Source organism: Fukomys damarensis, unplaced genomic scaffold (genome assembly GCF_012274545.1).
Source record: "Fukomys damarensis isolate Sample0158 unplaced genomic scaffold, DMR_v1.0_HiC HiC_scaffold_37, whole genome shotgun sequence".
Taxonomy (NCBI): Eukaryota; Metazoa; Chordata; class Mammalia; order Rodentia; family Bathyergidae; genus Fukomys; species Fukomys damarensis.
Genome location: NW_022900949.1, coordinates 31973913 through 31986844, shown reverse-complemented (window position 1 = coordinate 31986844; position 12932 = coordinate 31973913). Strand labels below are relative to the sequence as shown.

The 12932-nt window shown below is 58.2% G+C and overlaps 1 protein-coding gene across 3 annotated transcripts in view; it reads left to right on the top strand.

The window, feature by feature from the left end:
* Slc6a6 (solute carrier family 6 member 6) overlaps positions 1-12932 on the top strand; it is a 46896-nt gene that overhangs the window by 4433 nt on the left and 29531 nt on the right. The window contains exon 2 of one of the 3 annotated variants that reach the window (XM_010637903.3): positions 3545-3588. Coding sequence is in view for 1 of the 3 variants with exons in the window: in XM_010637902.3 (XP_010636204.1) it covers positions 11568-11688 (121 nt within the window). In the remaining 2 variants the exon portion in view is untranslated. Of the gene's footprint in view, positions 1-3544; positions 3589-11524; positions 11689-12456; positions 12619-12932 lie in introns of those variants that run through there. The other 2 variants (XM_010637902.3, XM_010637904.3) reach the window with 2 other exon arrangements.

Here is a 12932-nt window from a genome sequence, read left to right as displayed (position 1 = left end):
TCTTCTCCCTCCCTTCCTTCCCCCTCTCCTCTTCCTCTTCTCCTTTTTTTCTTTTTCTTCCCCCTTTTCTTCCTCTTCTTGTCTTTTGCAGTACTAGGCCATTGAACTGTCAGCCTTTGTGCAGGACTATATCCCGAGCCCTTTTTAAGTTTGTATTTTAAACAAATTTTTTTGAGGCTTAGTCTCACTATGTAGCCCAGGCTGGCCTCGAACTAATGGCGATCCTCCTGCCTCAGCCTCCCAGTGCTAGGATTACAGCCTTGTGCCACCACACTGGCTTAAGTTTTTATTTTGACAGGGTCTTGTTAAGTTGCCAAGACTGAGCTCCAGTTGCGGTCTTCCTGCCTCAGTGTTCCTGAGTGCAGGGGTTACAGGAATGCACCACCATGCCTAGCTCCAGGGAAGGTACTCTCACTGGCAGTGGGTGTCCAGCTCTCAGGGGCTTGCGGCCCATGACAGTGCCTGTCTCCTGCCCACAGGAGGGCTGTGGCGGGGATGAGTGGGCTGGGCCTTGGGCTGGTGCTTGGCTGCAGAGCGCAAAGCAGACACAGTGTGGCAGGGTGACAGTCTGGGCTGTCCGGGCCTCTACTTGCCCTGTGAGTCCTGTGGCCTCAGACTCCTGCTTTCTGGTTCCGTTGCCGGAGGGACACCCTTGGGGGAAGATCCTGCCCTCCCTGTGGCCCCTTCAGGGTGCACTTGGTCTGTTGGACCTCACTGGTTTAGGGCCTGGAACCCCAAAGATGCCAGTCAGAGATGCAGGGTTCAAGGCAATGCACTTCCTGCTCTTCCTCTGGGACATCATGGGTGTTTTTGTCTACTGTGCCCAGAGGAGTGTAGATTAGAGCAGACTTTAAGGAGGCTGAGGCAGGAAGACCTGAGAGTTCCAGGCCAGTCTGGGCTACATATCAACACCCCGTCTCAAAAAAACTCCACGACAACACTGACAAAATGGCCAAAAAATGAGAGAGAGAGAGAGAGATAGAGAGAGAGTCCCTGCCGTCTCCTGGAACTGCTCAGCCCCAGAGGTTAGGGTTAGTTTTGATTGGCTTTATGCAGGTGTTGGGGACAAACTGAGATCTCATTTGAGTGCCTGCTGGGTTTGCAGCTGCACGAGGACCTGGTGACTGCCCTGCCCCAGCCACGCACACCCCCTCTTGTCCCAGAAGAGTGCTTGGCCCACACCTCCGCATCCTCGGCCACTGCACCTCCTGGGCAGTGGGTCCCAGCTGGTGGACTCGATGCCTCTGAACACGAAGGGTCTGAGTCCACAGAGAGGGACAGAGGCAGCTGGGCCCAAATCTGCTGCCCAGGCACTGTCCTCTGATTCTGGCTGCTGGGCGGGGACTGTGACAGATGTCCTTCTCAACAGAACCGCCAGGTTCTACCTTGTGTCATGCCACATGGAGCCCAAGAGGTGGGAATTTGGGGATTTTCCTCTGTCTTGTTTTGTTACCCGACTTAAAGCCTGGGAATTGGGTCTGGGCAGCCTCGGGGGCTTGGTCACATCTTGGCCTCAGCACAAAGTGTCAAACAGAAGCCGTGATGATAACAGGAGCCTACCTAGGACTGGAATCAGATTCCAAGTGTTTCTTTTAGTGCTAGAATGGAGCCCTGAGCCTCCAACAGGAGAGGCAGGCACTCTGCCTTTTATTTTGAGACAGGGCCTTGCTGTGTCGCCCAGACTGGCCTTGAATTCAAGGTAATCCTCCTGACTCAGCCTCCTGGGTGCTGGGATTGCAGGGGTGCGCCGCTGTGTCTGGCCATTATCCTCTTTTCTTGTACATAGAAGACCCGAGCCTGGCTGAGGGCAGATAACTTGCCCCAGTCCTGGACTGGGAGCTTGCAGGGCTGGGCCCTGGGCCGGTGCCATCTTGGAGAGGCTGCCTAGGGGAAGCCTCCTGCTGCTCTAAGTCCTTGGTCCAAAAGCTGCAGGAGACTTCATGGCAGCCAAGTAGGATGTAGGATGCTCGTTGGGGAGGCCTTGGCGGGCTGCCCTGTCTTGGCTCCTGAGCTCCGGCTCCCTTCAAGTCAGGTTGCCTGACACAACCGGGCGCCTGGCTGGGCTGACGACCCTTCCTTGTGCCCTGTGGTGTTTGGGGGCTTTGGTGACAGTGAGGGGCTATGCCTTCTGCCAGCTGGGGCCCTGTGTTTGCCTGTCTCTGGCCGGCAAGGGCCACAGTGCAGGCGCCCTGGGGCTTGTCTGCAGGAAATGGATGCAGCCACGACCAGGCTGCTACCCGGTTCCTTCTCAGGGTCCCCCGGGTTTCCTAGCTGCCTGCACTGTAAGAAGGGTGGCCAACTGGGTCACATGAGTGCCACAGACACGGGACTGCCCGAGTACCACAATATAGGTGACATCTGTCGTCCAGCACTCCCTGTCCCCATCTTCCACCTTGCTGAGTCTCAGAAACATGAAGAGGAGCTTGAGGCGATGCAGCCAGTCCAAGCCCGGGTGAGGTCTGCATCCTTGGGGTTGCAGTAGGCAGAAATTAGCTGAGACAAAACCTAAGCAAACAGGAAGCACTCTGTTCAGTGCCCTGAGAAGACTCAGCCAGGTACTTCAGGTACAGCTGCATGGAGCCACAGAGCCTTGGCCGTGGGCCGGCTGGTCCTCTCCCTTCCCTCGGCTCCTGGGCCTTCTCTGTGCCTGCCACATTCTCCTCTGCTGTTCTCCACCGCAGGTGCACGAGGCCCTTCCAGATCCCTGGGCATCTTGGCCATTGTTCCCTGCGGAGTGGTGCATCTTGGGGTGGTCCTAACTAGGGGAGGAGTGTCAGTGTCCTTTGAGAGGCGTGGTGCCCAAAGGCCAGGCCCACAGCCGAGTGCCATTCTCTGTTCCGTCAGAACCGACCTCCGCAGTACCCTTTGAGATCCTCGTTGCCCGCCCTACTCCGTGTTACAGGCCGCATGCCCACCGGGTGGATGGTCTCAGTTGCACCCTTATCCCAGTGCCGGGCTTGGGATCTGGCTTGCAGTGGGTGCTCGTGGACTGCTGATGTCACTCCCGCTTCTGAGGCCCCAGGCAAGGAGATGCCTAGGTCCTGTGTCCTATTAGCCCTGGGCTGTCTGTTCATGGATATGAAAACCAGGGGTGCAAGTTCAGGTCCCCATGTCCCCATCTTCAAGTTCTGGGGAGTGGGAGAGCCTCCTGCGTCAGCAGATGCGTGTGCAAGTCCTGAGGGGCCTCCTCCCCATGCAAGGTGCCAGCAGACTGTGTAGGAGGAAGGGCACCTTTCTGGATCTCATCCCTCTGCCATGGAAAATAAATAAGAACCCAGAGCATAAAAACCCAAAGCAGAACTGCACTGCGTTCCCAGAGCCTGCTCCCCCCACCCCCCACCCCCTGTCCTGGGGTGCTGCCCCCTGGATGCCTAACTCTAACCCTAGGTGCCTCATCCTGCAGAGGACATGTGAGCACGGCAGTGCGCGTGCTGCAGTGTGGCTGTGGGGGTGTGTGCCCAGGTGTGAGCCGGGGCCTGAACGTGGGTGCACACCCTGCCCATCCCCAGCACAGCCACCCTGATGGTAACCCTTCTTTGTGCAGGTCCAGATCCACAGCAACAGCCCCCGCTGAGGAGCCTCCTGCCTGTGAGTAGTCACAACATCTCCCTGGGTCTGGGACATTGCCCTAGGCACCCAAGAGCGGGGGGCTCTCTGGGTCGGGGGAGCCCTGCCCAGTGTGCTGGGGATGATTGGGCCTGTTTATTTATTTATATATTTAGCTAGTGTGGTTGGCCTCGAACTCAGAGATCTTCCTGCCTCAGCCTCCTGAGTGCTGGGATTACAAATGGTGTACACCGCCACATCCAACTCCAAAAGTTTATTTTAAAAATCTTGAATGCCTTGGGAAAGCTTACAGAGTAGGACGGTGAACGTCCACACCCTGGACACACTTCCTGGTCTTAGCCCAGGCCACTCGTCCTTCTCTGTGTTGTGGGAACCCTCTGGCACTGTGCTTTGAATCAGAGCCCTGTGCTTTCTGCTGAATCACTGGGCAGCGAGCAGTCACAGGGCACCCCTTTACCCAGTCCTACTGGATTTCACAAGAGCAGGGACATTGTTTTATGGGCCCCAGCTGGGCGGGCATCAGCGGCTCCATTATCTAATCTCTAGCCTTCAGGACCCTGCTGATTACCTGGTGTTTACAGTGTTGCCTGGCTTGCTTTTAGTTCAGGGTCACATTCATCTTTAATGGCGTCTTCAGCTTATATAGCTGATTTCAACCCTGGCCGGTCACCCTTTCATCTTGGCCTGAGGCAGGAAACACACCATAGGCCAGCATGTGACCTGTGTACCCTCTGAGCTCCAGGCCCAGGCCTAGCTGTCCTCTGTTCTTAGGAAACAGTAGCCCTGGCTGGGCATGGTAGTGCCTGTCTGTCATCCCAGCACATAGAAGGCTGAGGCAGGAAGATACACTGTGAGTCTGAGGCAACCCTGGAATAAATAGTAAGATCCTGTCTCAAAATAAAACCTGTGGTCTGACTCTGATTCGTTCTGTGAGCACCTGTGCACACTGCTCTGGGATAAGAACACCTGCTATTCTGGACAGAGATTTCTTCTTTCTCTCTCTTTGCTGTGCTGGGGGCAGGGGTCGGGTAAGAGTCAGCAGGCCCTGGGGTGGGTCTGGCCGATTGGAGCCACCTGCAGAGAAGTCCCTCGGCTGCTGCCCACAGGCAGCCACCTACCCCCTGCCTCGCCTGGGGGCTCCCTCAGCAGTGGCTGACCATGGAAATGTGTCTTCCATGTGGGCTCAGGCCCGCGCATCCCTGGCCTGGAGGAGGGGATGGCCTGGCGTCACTCAAGGCATAGGGTGCAGCTGCCCTGGAGACTGCTCAGCTGGAGGGGCAGCACTTATGCCCTCTGTACCCCAGCCAAGTGCTGCCATAGTCCGTGCAGACCCTGGGAGGTGGGTTCTCCCACCTGCACGGCAAGGAGGGAAACTGAGGCCCAGAGAGGTGATTGGCTCTTCCAAGGCCACATGGCCCTTGGGAGTAGAACTGGTGTCCTGACCTGGAGCACCTAGTGTGGACTCCAGGCCTCCTGCTGGTTAAAGAGTGGCAGGGACCCTGGGACAGGAGGCGCCTGCCGCACTGTGGGCTAGAATGTGCATCACTCCCAGGTGGCACTTTTGTGGGGCTGCAGCCTCCCACACCTCCTCTGCACCCCTCAGAGCCTGGCCTAGAACCTTCTGGGATTCTCCTGCCTCAGCCTCCTGGGTGCAGGCATGACAGGCATATGCCACCATGCCCAGTTTTGGCTTGCTTTGGCAGAATGGGCCCTTCGCCCTGGACACAGCCAGTGTTGGGATGATCAAACAGTATCACAGGAAGCCAGATCACTCCTGGGGTGCAGCCCTCCTCTTAGGGGTGACCCTCCCAGCAAGTGCTGGCTAACTGTCCTTGGTTCAGGTTCTAGCCCCAGGGTCGTGTCCCAGCCCTTTGCCCAGCCCCTGCTGCTGGGTGACTTTGATGCTGGTTACTGAGGCTGTCCAGCCTCACCTTCCCTGCCTTGAAATGGACCCGTGGAGGCCTTCGGGGGATATGGGTTCAGTGGGTGGGGATGAGGGCCTGGCACTGTCCCTGTCAGAGATCGGTGTGAGCATGTGCAAGCCGCCAGGGGCAGGTGAGGCTCAGGTCCACCCTTCTGGGTGTCTGATGCCATCGGGAGGAGAAGGCCCTCACAGCTTTCACTCAATAGCCCAGGCTAACCTTGCACTTGGGACACTCCTGCCTCAGCCTTCCTTTGGAGCAGCCGAGGTTGCCAGATCCTCTTGCCCAACCTCCATGCATGTATGTATGTGTATTTGTGTGTGACAAGCCTGTGACTTCTGTGTCCTTGACAATGCCATCTCCAGCCTGCTCAGCCAGAGGGCCAAGCAGTGATAAAGAAAGCTTGCTGTGTGTTATAAAAGTGACACATTGTTAACACAAAACTTAGAAAGTGGCCAAGGTGCAGCTTGGTGAGTGAATTCTGAGTGTTAAGTGAGGGCCCAAGGTCTGGCCCAGCACTACAGAGGAAAGAATTTAGAAATCACTGGAAAGTCTAAAGAAAACAGAATTCATCTGCATTCCCACCACCACGGGTAACTGTAGCATGATCTGTATTACATCATTTAAAGTGTTCCTTTAAATTTAATATCTTGAGACAGAGTCTTTCCATGTAGCCCAGACTGGCCTTAACTCCTGGGCTCAAGCAGTCCTCCTGCCTCAGCCTCCCTGTAGTCAGGGAACTCAGGCACCTGACCAGAATTCGCATGTTGAAAGGAATCATAATGGTCCCTTGGATGTCTGTGCGATCCTGATTTCTCCCCCATGACATATATCTGGGTTAAAAGAAAAGTTTGTAGGCTCTCAACTTCGAAGGTTAAGCAAAAGCGGCTTTTTAGGCTTGTGTCGGCGTGGTGTTCCCTCCACTGGCCACACCCCACAGTGACAGCTGGGAGACTGCAGACAGCTGTGCAGGTGAATGGGTGTTGTGTGTTCGGGTAAAACTGTGTTTACCAACACAGCTGTGGGTGGGGGGGCACAGTCTGTGGCCCCAGGTCCTAACGTGTTGGGAAAACCATTTACCTAATTAGTCCCTGGCGGCAGGAATCCGCTGACCGCAGCTTCTCTCTGGTCTAATCCCTTTCTATTTTTAATTGTGGTGAAACACACAGCGCATGACTGACCACCTTGAGCTTTTTGCTGTTTTAATGCTTCGTAGTGTTGGCGATGGAACCCAGGCCTGTGCACTCCCCGTTCCGCCGCATCTGACCCTTGCTTTCTGCCCCGAGCCTCTTCAAGGGCACAGCTTAGCGGTGTGAGTGTGGCCCACATCCTGCGAGGGGCAGGGCAGGGCAGGGTGACGCCGTGTGTCTGTGAGTGGGGCCTTTCTGCATTGGTGTGCCAGGAACCGGAGTCCTAGACTAGCAGAGATGTACCTGTACTTCATCGTGGGGGCTCGAACCTGGGCCGTGGGCATGGTGGGCATGGTGGGCATGAGCTGCCATGGAGCTGCCCGTCTCTGGGGTGTTGGATTCACATCCCATGGGGTCACCCCAGCTTCCACTCCTGCTTGGTGTGGGCTGTGGGCATGGAGGGGGTGGCGCCACCTGCGTCAGGCCTTTGAGGACAGCAGATGTGATCAGCTCCCATTCTGAGGAGGCAGCTCCCCGTCTGGGAAGGCAGGAAAAGCCAGGAAGTAGAAGGGGCTGTGGCCTGGGCTCCCGAGGCAGGTGTTGCTGGGCCTCTGTGGCCCTCAGTCCTGAAGTACCACGGTGTTGTACAGTGTCACTGGGCTGCCCCCACAGTGGGGGTCAGGGAGGAAAACACAAAGCCCCAGCATGTGACAGTGCACAGCTCCACTGAGCAAGTGTGGCCTGTTGGTCACTCTTGGGGTGAGGGCACTGGCATATGTGCATGGCTCCCTCCCGGGAAGTCAGCACAGCTTAGAGGTGGCACTGGTAGCACTTGGGGGGCCTCAGGTTTCTTGTCCTCATTGTTCCATCAGCACCCAAGGCCATCCCCAAGGGGAGCCGAGGGCTCACTGAGGTCCCTGGGTGTGGGAGTCTTTGAGGAGAGGTTTCTCAGAAGCCAAGAGCTGTCCCTAGAGGGCGTCACCCGCTCCTGTCTCCAGGGAGGACGAGTGTGGACACAAGGTGGCCACGACAGGGCTTCCTGGCTCCCCTCTGAGCCCCTCTGTCTTTGTACCCCGTAGTTAGCCCTACCCTGTGATAGCTTGGTGGCACCACAGGCCTTGACACCAGCCCCCAGAAGTGGTTCTGGATGGTGCCCCTGGCCTGTGCTCCTGTGCCTGCATCCCTCCTCTCTCGGGGGAGGGATTCTGATGGGTCTTCGTGGCTGAGATGCCCAAGGTGTTTGTCTCTGGCCACCCGCGGAGGGACTCTAAGGTGGGTCCAATTAACAGAAGTTATCTGCACAGTGTCCCTCCAGGGACAGGAACATGGCATGTGTGTCCGTGTGACATCCTCCATAAGGGACACAGGTTGGGGGAAGTGACACATCCGTGCTTGCATGATGTCCACGGGGAAGCAGAGGAGGGAGTGGGATGACCTCAGAGACCTGCACAGCAGAAGCTGTCAGCCTTTGGCCCTGTAAGCACGTGGTCCTCTTGCTGTCCTCTCATTTCCCAAGCGTCCCACTGCGCCGGGTCCGTGGCCCACGCTGGGTAGGGCTCTCACAGGCCCTGGCTCAGTAGGACTTGAAGACACAGAGCTGTGGTGTCTGCTGCCCCTGGCAGGCTAACTGTGTGTCACCCCCAGGTCCTGTGACCCTCTAGGCAGTGGAGGGCTCTGTGGGCCTCGGGTCTGGTTCTGAGAGGGCCACAGGATGGGAGGGAGGTGAGGGAGACAGGATGTGGACATTGGGGAAATGGCTGCCAGACCGTCCCGGTCACCCTCCCTCCCAGAGCTGCCTTCAGTAAGCATGCCCAGGTGGCGAGGGCACCTCAGGAGGCAGTGGGGTCTCTAGAGCAGGGGTGGAGGGGAGGCTGGGACCCCCGAATGGGACAGTGTGCTTTTTCCACCAGCGCCACACTGCATTGCCTCCTGGGCCAGAACACGTGCCCCTCCAGCACTCGGGCACTTCACCTTGGGGGACCCATCTGCTCCCCCAGTTCATTTAGCATCTGCTGGATCTGGTTCCCGGGCAGTGCTAGGCTGTGCTCACTTCCTGCCCACCCGTTCAGAAAAGGCCATCCAGAGGGGCGTGGGGACCGCCAAGGTCACGGAAGCCGCAGGCTCCGTGCTGCCACCTCCTGGCTGTGCCCCCGACAGAGTCCAGCCCTGCTGGACATGGTGTCCCATGTGGGGCTGCCAGGCCACTGGCGCTTGAGGGAGATGGCTTGGTGTTTGGAAAGCCCAGCTCTGGTGTCCTTGTCCCTGCAAGCCATGCAACTGCCCAGAGGGCACAGCGGAGTCCCCATCTCGGGATGATGTCCTGGGGTCATGGTTCACTGCTCTGAAGTGGCAGCTTGGGGGACGCAGTGTAGGTGGAGGTTGAGGAAGTGAACTTGGGACCTTGAGGACTTGAGAGTGAGTGTGGGGAGTGGGAAGGATTAACGTAGAACTCAGCCACCAGGGTTAGGAGTAATGGTGACCAATGAATAGACAGCCAGTTAAAGGACGCTTTCTCACCTACTTATAGAGGTGGCCTAAATCACAGGTGTCCTGGCCCAGGAGGAGGAGGCTGCTTCTCTGGCATCTGGAGGCGGGGGTGGTGTGGGGTGATTGAGCTGATGGGTTGGGCTTGGGGCTGTGTGGGGCAGGGAGGGGCGGCTGGGGACAGCCTTGGCTTCTGCCCCTTTCATCCCTCCCCTACCACTGAGATTGGTCGCAGTGCCACCTGCCTGGAGTTCAGCCACCTCTCCACTCACCCAGGCTGAATTCGGGAAAATCTCTCCTGGCCCAGTAGGCATTTTAGTGGTCATTCAGGTGATTTCCCTGCCCAGCGTGAAAGCATGGAGCACAAGGCCTGCAGGGTGCAGGTGTGGTCTAGGCTGACACCTGGGTTCTAATCCTTGCTGGTGATTTGCAAAATGACTTCCCAAATGACTTCTCCACCTCCGCTCCTCCTGCTCCTCTTGGGTCAGATTGAGGGCTGTGACCTGGGCTCAGAGGTCTCGACCTTGGCACCTAGATGAAGGGTTGTGGGCTTCTCTCCTGTGGACCCTGTCACACTGAGTCGTGTCACCTAGTACCCAGGTGGATGGGGTAAGGCACCGCAGTGCAGCTCAGGTGTAGCTGCAGGTTCAGTCTCAGGGCTGTGATCATCCTGGAGATGTCAGGATGTGAGCAGCCAGCCCAGGAGAGCGGTTTAGGAAAGGAGAAAACCCTTACAGTGGGGTCACAGCGCCCAGCTGAGCCTGGCACACTGCTAGCCGTGGGCTCCTAGCTCATGGTGGGAAGCAGGGAGGCAGAGGGCAGCCATGGTAGAGACATGATAGAGACATTGTCAGCGCCAGGGACTTTGCTGGCTTCCTGCAGGAGGCATCTGGGGTCGGGATGGAGGAGTGTGTCCTGGGATGAAGGGGCCTTCTCCCACTTAGCCCCATCGAGGAGCATTGTTAGCCCATTTCCCCACCCCATTTTTAATTTTGTTATTCAGAGACAAGATGTGCCTGCATTGCCCAGACTGGGCTCAAACTCTTGATTCTTCTGCCTCAGCCTCCTAGAGTGCTGGGGTTCCGGGCGCACCCCCCAACTCCTGCCTTCAGGTTGAGGATTCTCGTTAGCTGCATTTTGTGGAAACCTCAGTCTTTGAGCAAAGTGGCCCAAGTGACTCTCCAGCCAGGGGCTGGGCACCCCAGACTGGAGTAGCTGTGGGCATCATGCACCATGCCATAGGAGGCAGTGCTGTCGCAGCCATGTTTGACAGAAGAGGAAACCGAGGCACAGAATGGGCTCCCCAGCTTGCTCAGCAGCACGGGATCACAGCACTGGCCTGGTGTCGGGTCTGGCTGCTGAGCTGCTGGGGATCAGTCAGCAGCCTGGGGTCCTGATGGGGGCTGGGTGCCCAGTGGGGCTTTGCGGGGTGCCAGGGCCGCAGCTGCGGTCTTCCTGGTACATGCTCCCCACGGCACAGCCCCCATCTCCCAGCTCTTACCCGTCTGTCGGGCACCACCATCCAGGCCAGGCGTCCAGACCCAGGAGGCCCCTCCGATCCCTCATCCCCACCCTCACCCTCACTGTCAGTCAGGGTTGGAGACAGGGAGAGGCAGGTCCATGGGCGATGCCCTGAGTTTCAGGCTGGGCCAAGTGCTGTCCAATCCCGGTCCACATTGCCACTGTCCACTCACAGGAAATGCCTGGCAGGGCTGCACTTGGAGCTCAATTTAGCAGAACGTGGTCCGCTTTGTCCCCATCTTGAGGGCAGTGACGTCACTAACCCTGTCACACTGCTACCCTGCAGGTGCTGTCGTTATCCCCACGCAGTAATTGAGGGAATCTGGGTACCCCGAGGAGGGCATCTTCACTGGGATGCGCTGCATGTGTTTGGGGACAGTTGGGACCTGACTGTGCCAGGCAGCGGTCACCAAGTCTTGTGGCCTTGTCCTGTCAATAGTCCTGGCTGGGGAGCAGGTGGTACCACACAGCCCACTGCAAGGGGGTGTCCCTCTGCTCTGAGTGGCTATAGCCAGGTCCCAATGCCCTGTTCCTGGGGAGGCCGTCTCTGTGCCCCTCTCCTCTCAGCCCATTGCCCTGTGCCCTGTCACCTTGGCCTTGATTTTTCCATCACAGGGGCCAGGTCCTGGGTAGACCTGGCCCTGTGGTGCTCGCATGGCTCTTGAGCCATGGCCTGGTGACCTGTAAGGAGGGCAAAAGTGCCCAACCCACAGGGCGTGGCGAGGTGAGGCTGCAGCTGGAGTGTCCGCGGCCACCCAGGGTGCCACCACTGCTCTCACAGTCAGGTCTGTGTGCCCCTCCCAATTTCCTGAAGCTGAGTTCTTGAAGGGCTGGCAGGTCCACAGTCCCTGGGCAGAGGGGACACAGAATCTGCAGGTCTGGACGCCTGCATCTGTGTCTTAATGGGTGCTAGGTTCCTCCGGGTCACAGGGACGTTTCCTGGATGGAGAGCTCGGAACCTTGCCCAGGTTGCCAAGCACCTGCTGAATGGTGGATGCGCAGGAGTGGGGGACGCAGCTCCACGGCCAGGTCACAGAACTCAGGCACAAACCAAGGCTGTGAAGGTAATACCAGGAAGGACAGGGAGTCTGGGGCCTCATGCCAGGTGGATGAGGAACCTGGTATCAGACACCGAGGACAGGACAGAGGGTGCAGCAATCTTGGGTTCCAGGTGGAGAACTTAGAGATTGTCTTCTGCCAGCTGGCAGCAGTTGAGGTCTGGTATGAGGAACGTGGTGGAGTGGAGGTCAGGATTCCCAGCCTAGTGGGGCTGCTCCTGCGATGCTGTGTGATGGGCCAGGTGACCACATGGTCCATCCCAGCTCTCTCTGCCTGGGGAGGTAGAGGCACTGGGCAGGCCCACACAGAGAGGAGAAGCACCCTATTCGCAAGCATGGAGCAAGCTTTCCCTTTAGGCTCTGGTCCTGTCCTCCCCTGCCCCCCGGTCTCTTTCCATCCTGTTTCGTCTTGGTGAAGTGTGGTTCCTCCTGCTCTGCTGGGTGGCCTGTGTCAGGACTCTGTGTTGTCAACCATCTGTTGTGGCCCAAGTCTGCCCATGTGTGGGTCTGGACGCTGGCCTGTGGCACCCCTGGGAGACGTTCAGGGAGCAGGCTGTGCAACAGACACTGAACCCCTAAAAATCTAGGGTCATCTCAGAGAGAGAAGCCCAGCAGAGCTTGGGCCTTCGTGGGGCACTATGCCTGGGGCCAGTGCATCCCAGCCACCCCTTGGCTCAGTTCGTGGCTGACTGGCGCCCTGGGCCGCAGATGTCCCTCTGGTGGACCCTGACGTGTGAGTCCTGTGCCAGGTGCAGCTGACAGTGGAGGATGGCTGTGACCAGACCGAGGGGAGGACACACACCACACACCGGGCAGCCGGCAAGGGGCGGAGCTCGGGCCCCGGAACAGCTGCCGTGGGTGTGCTGTGACACTGTCGTGCTGCCCGGCTGCTCAGTCCTGGCCCTGCGTGATGGAGCTCCCCTGAGCCAGCGTGAGGTAAGGGCACTGTGAGAAAGGAAGAGGGGCCTCTCCTGACCGAAGGAAAGCAGAACCAGGCACGGGAGAGGCTGTTGACAAACAGGGGCAACGCTCCGCTGAGGGGGTGGCCTGGCTGGCTTCCACGGAGCCTGGTGACAGCAATGGGGCCACTATGCCTCAAGCGGTGTTGTCATGGTGTGGGGGGTAGGTCCCCCTCCACTTGAATTTTGCAGCCCTCGAGGTGCTCTGGGTCCTCAGCAGGAAAGGGGAAGTGGGGCAGACGCTCCATCTCTGGGCTGTCCAGGAAGTACCCTGGTTCCTGCCCACTTCCG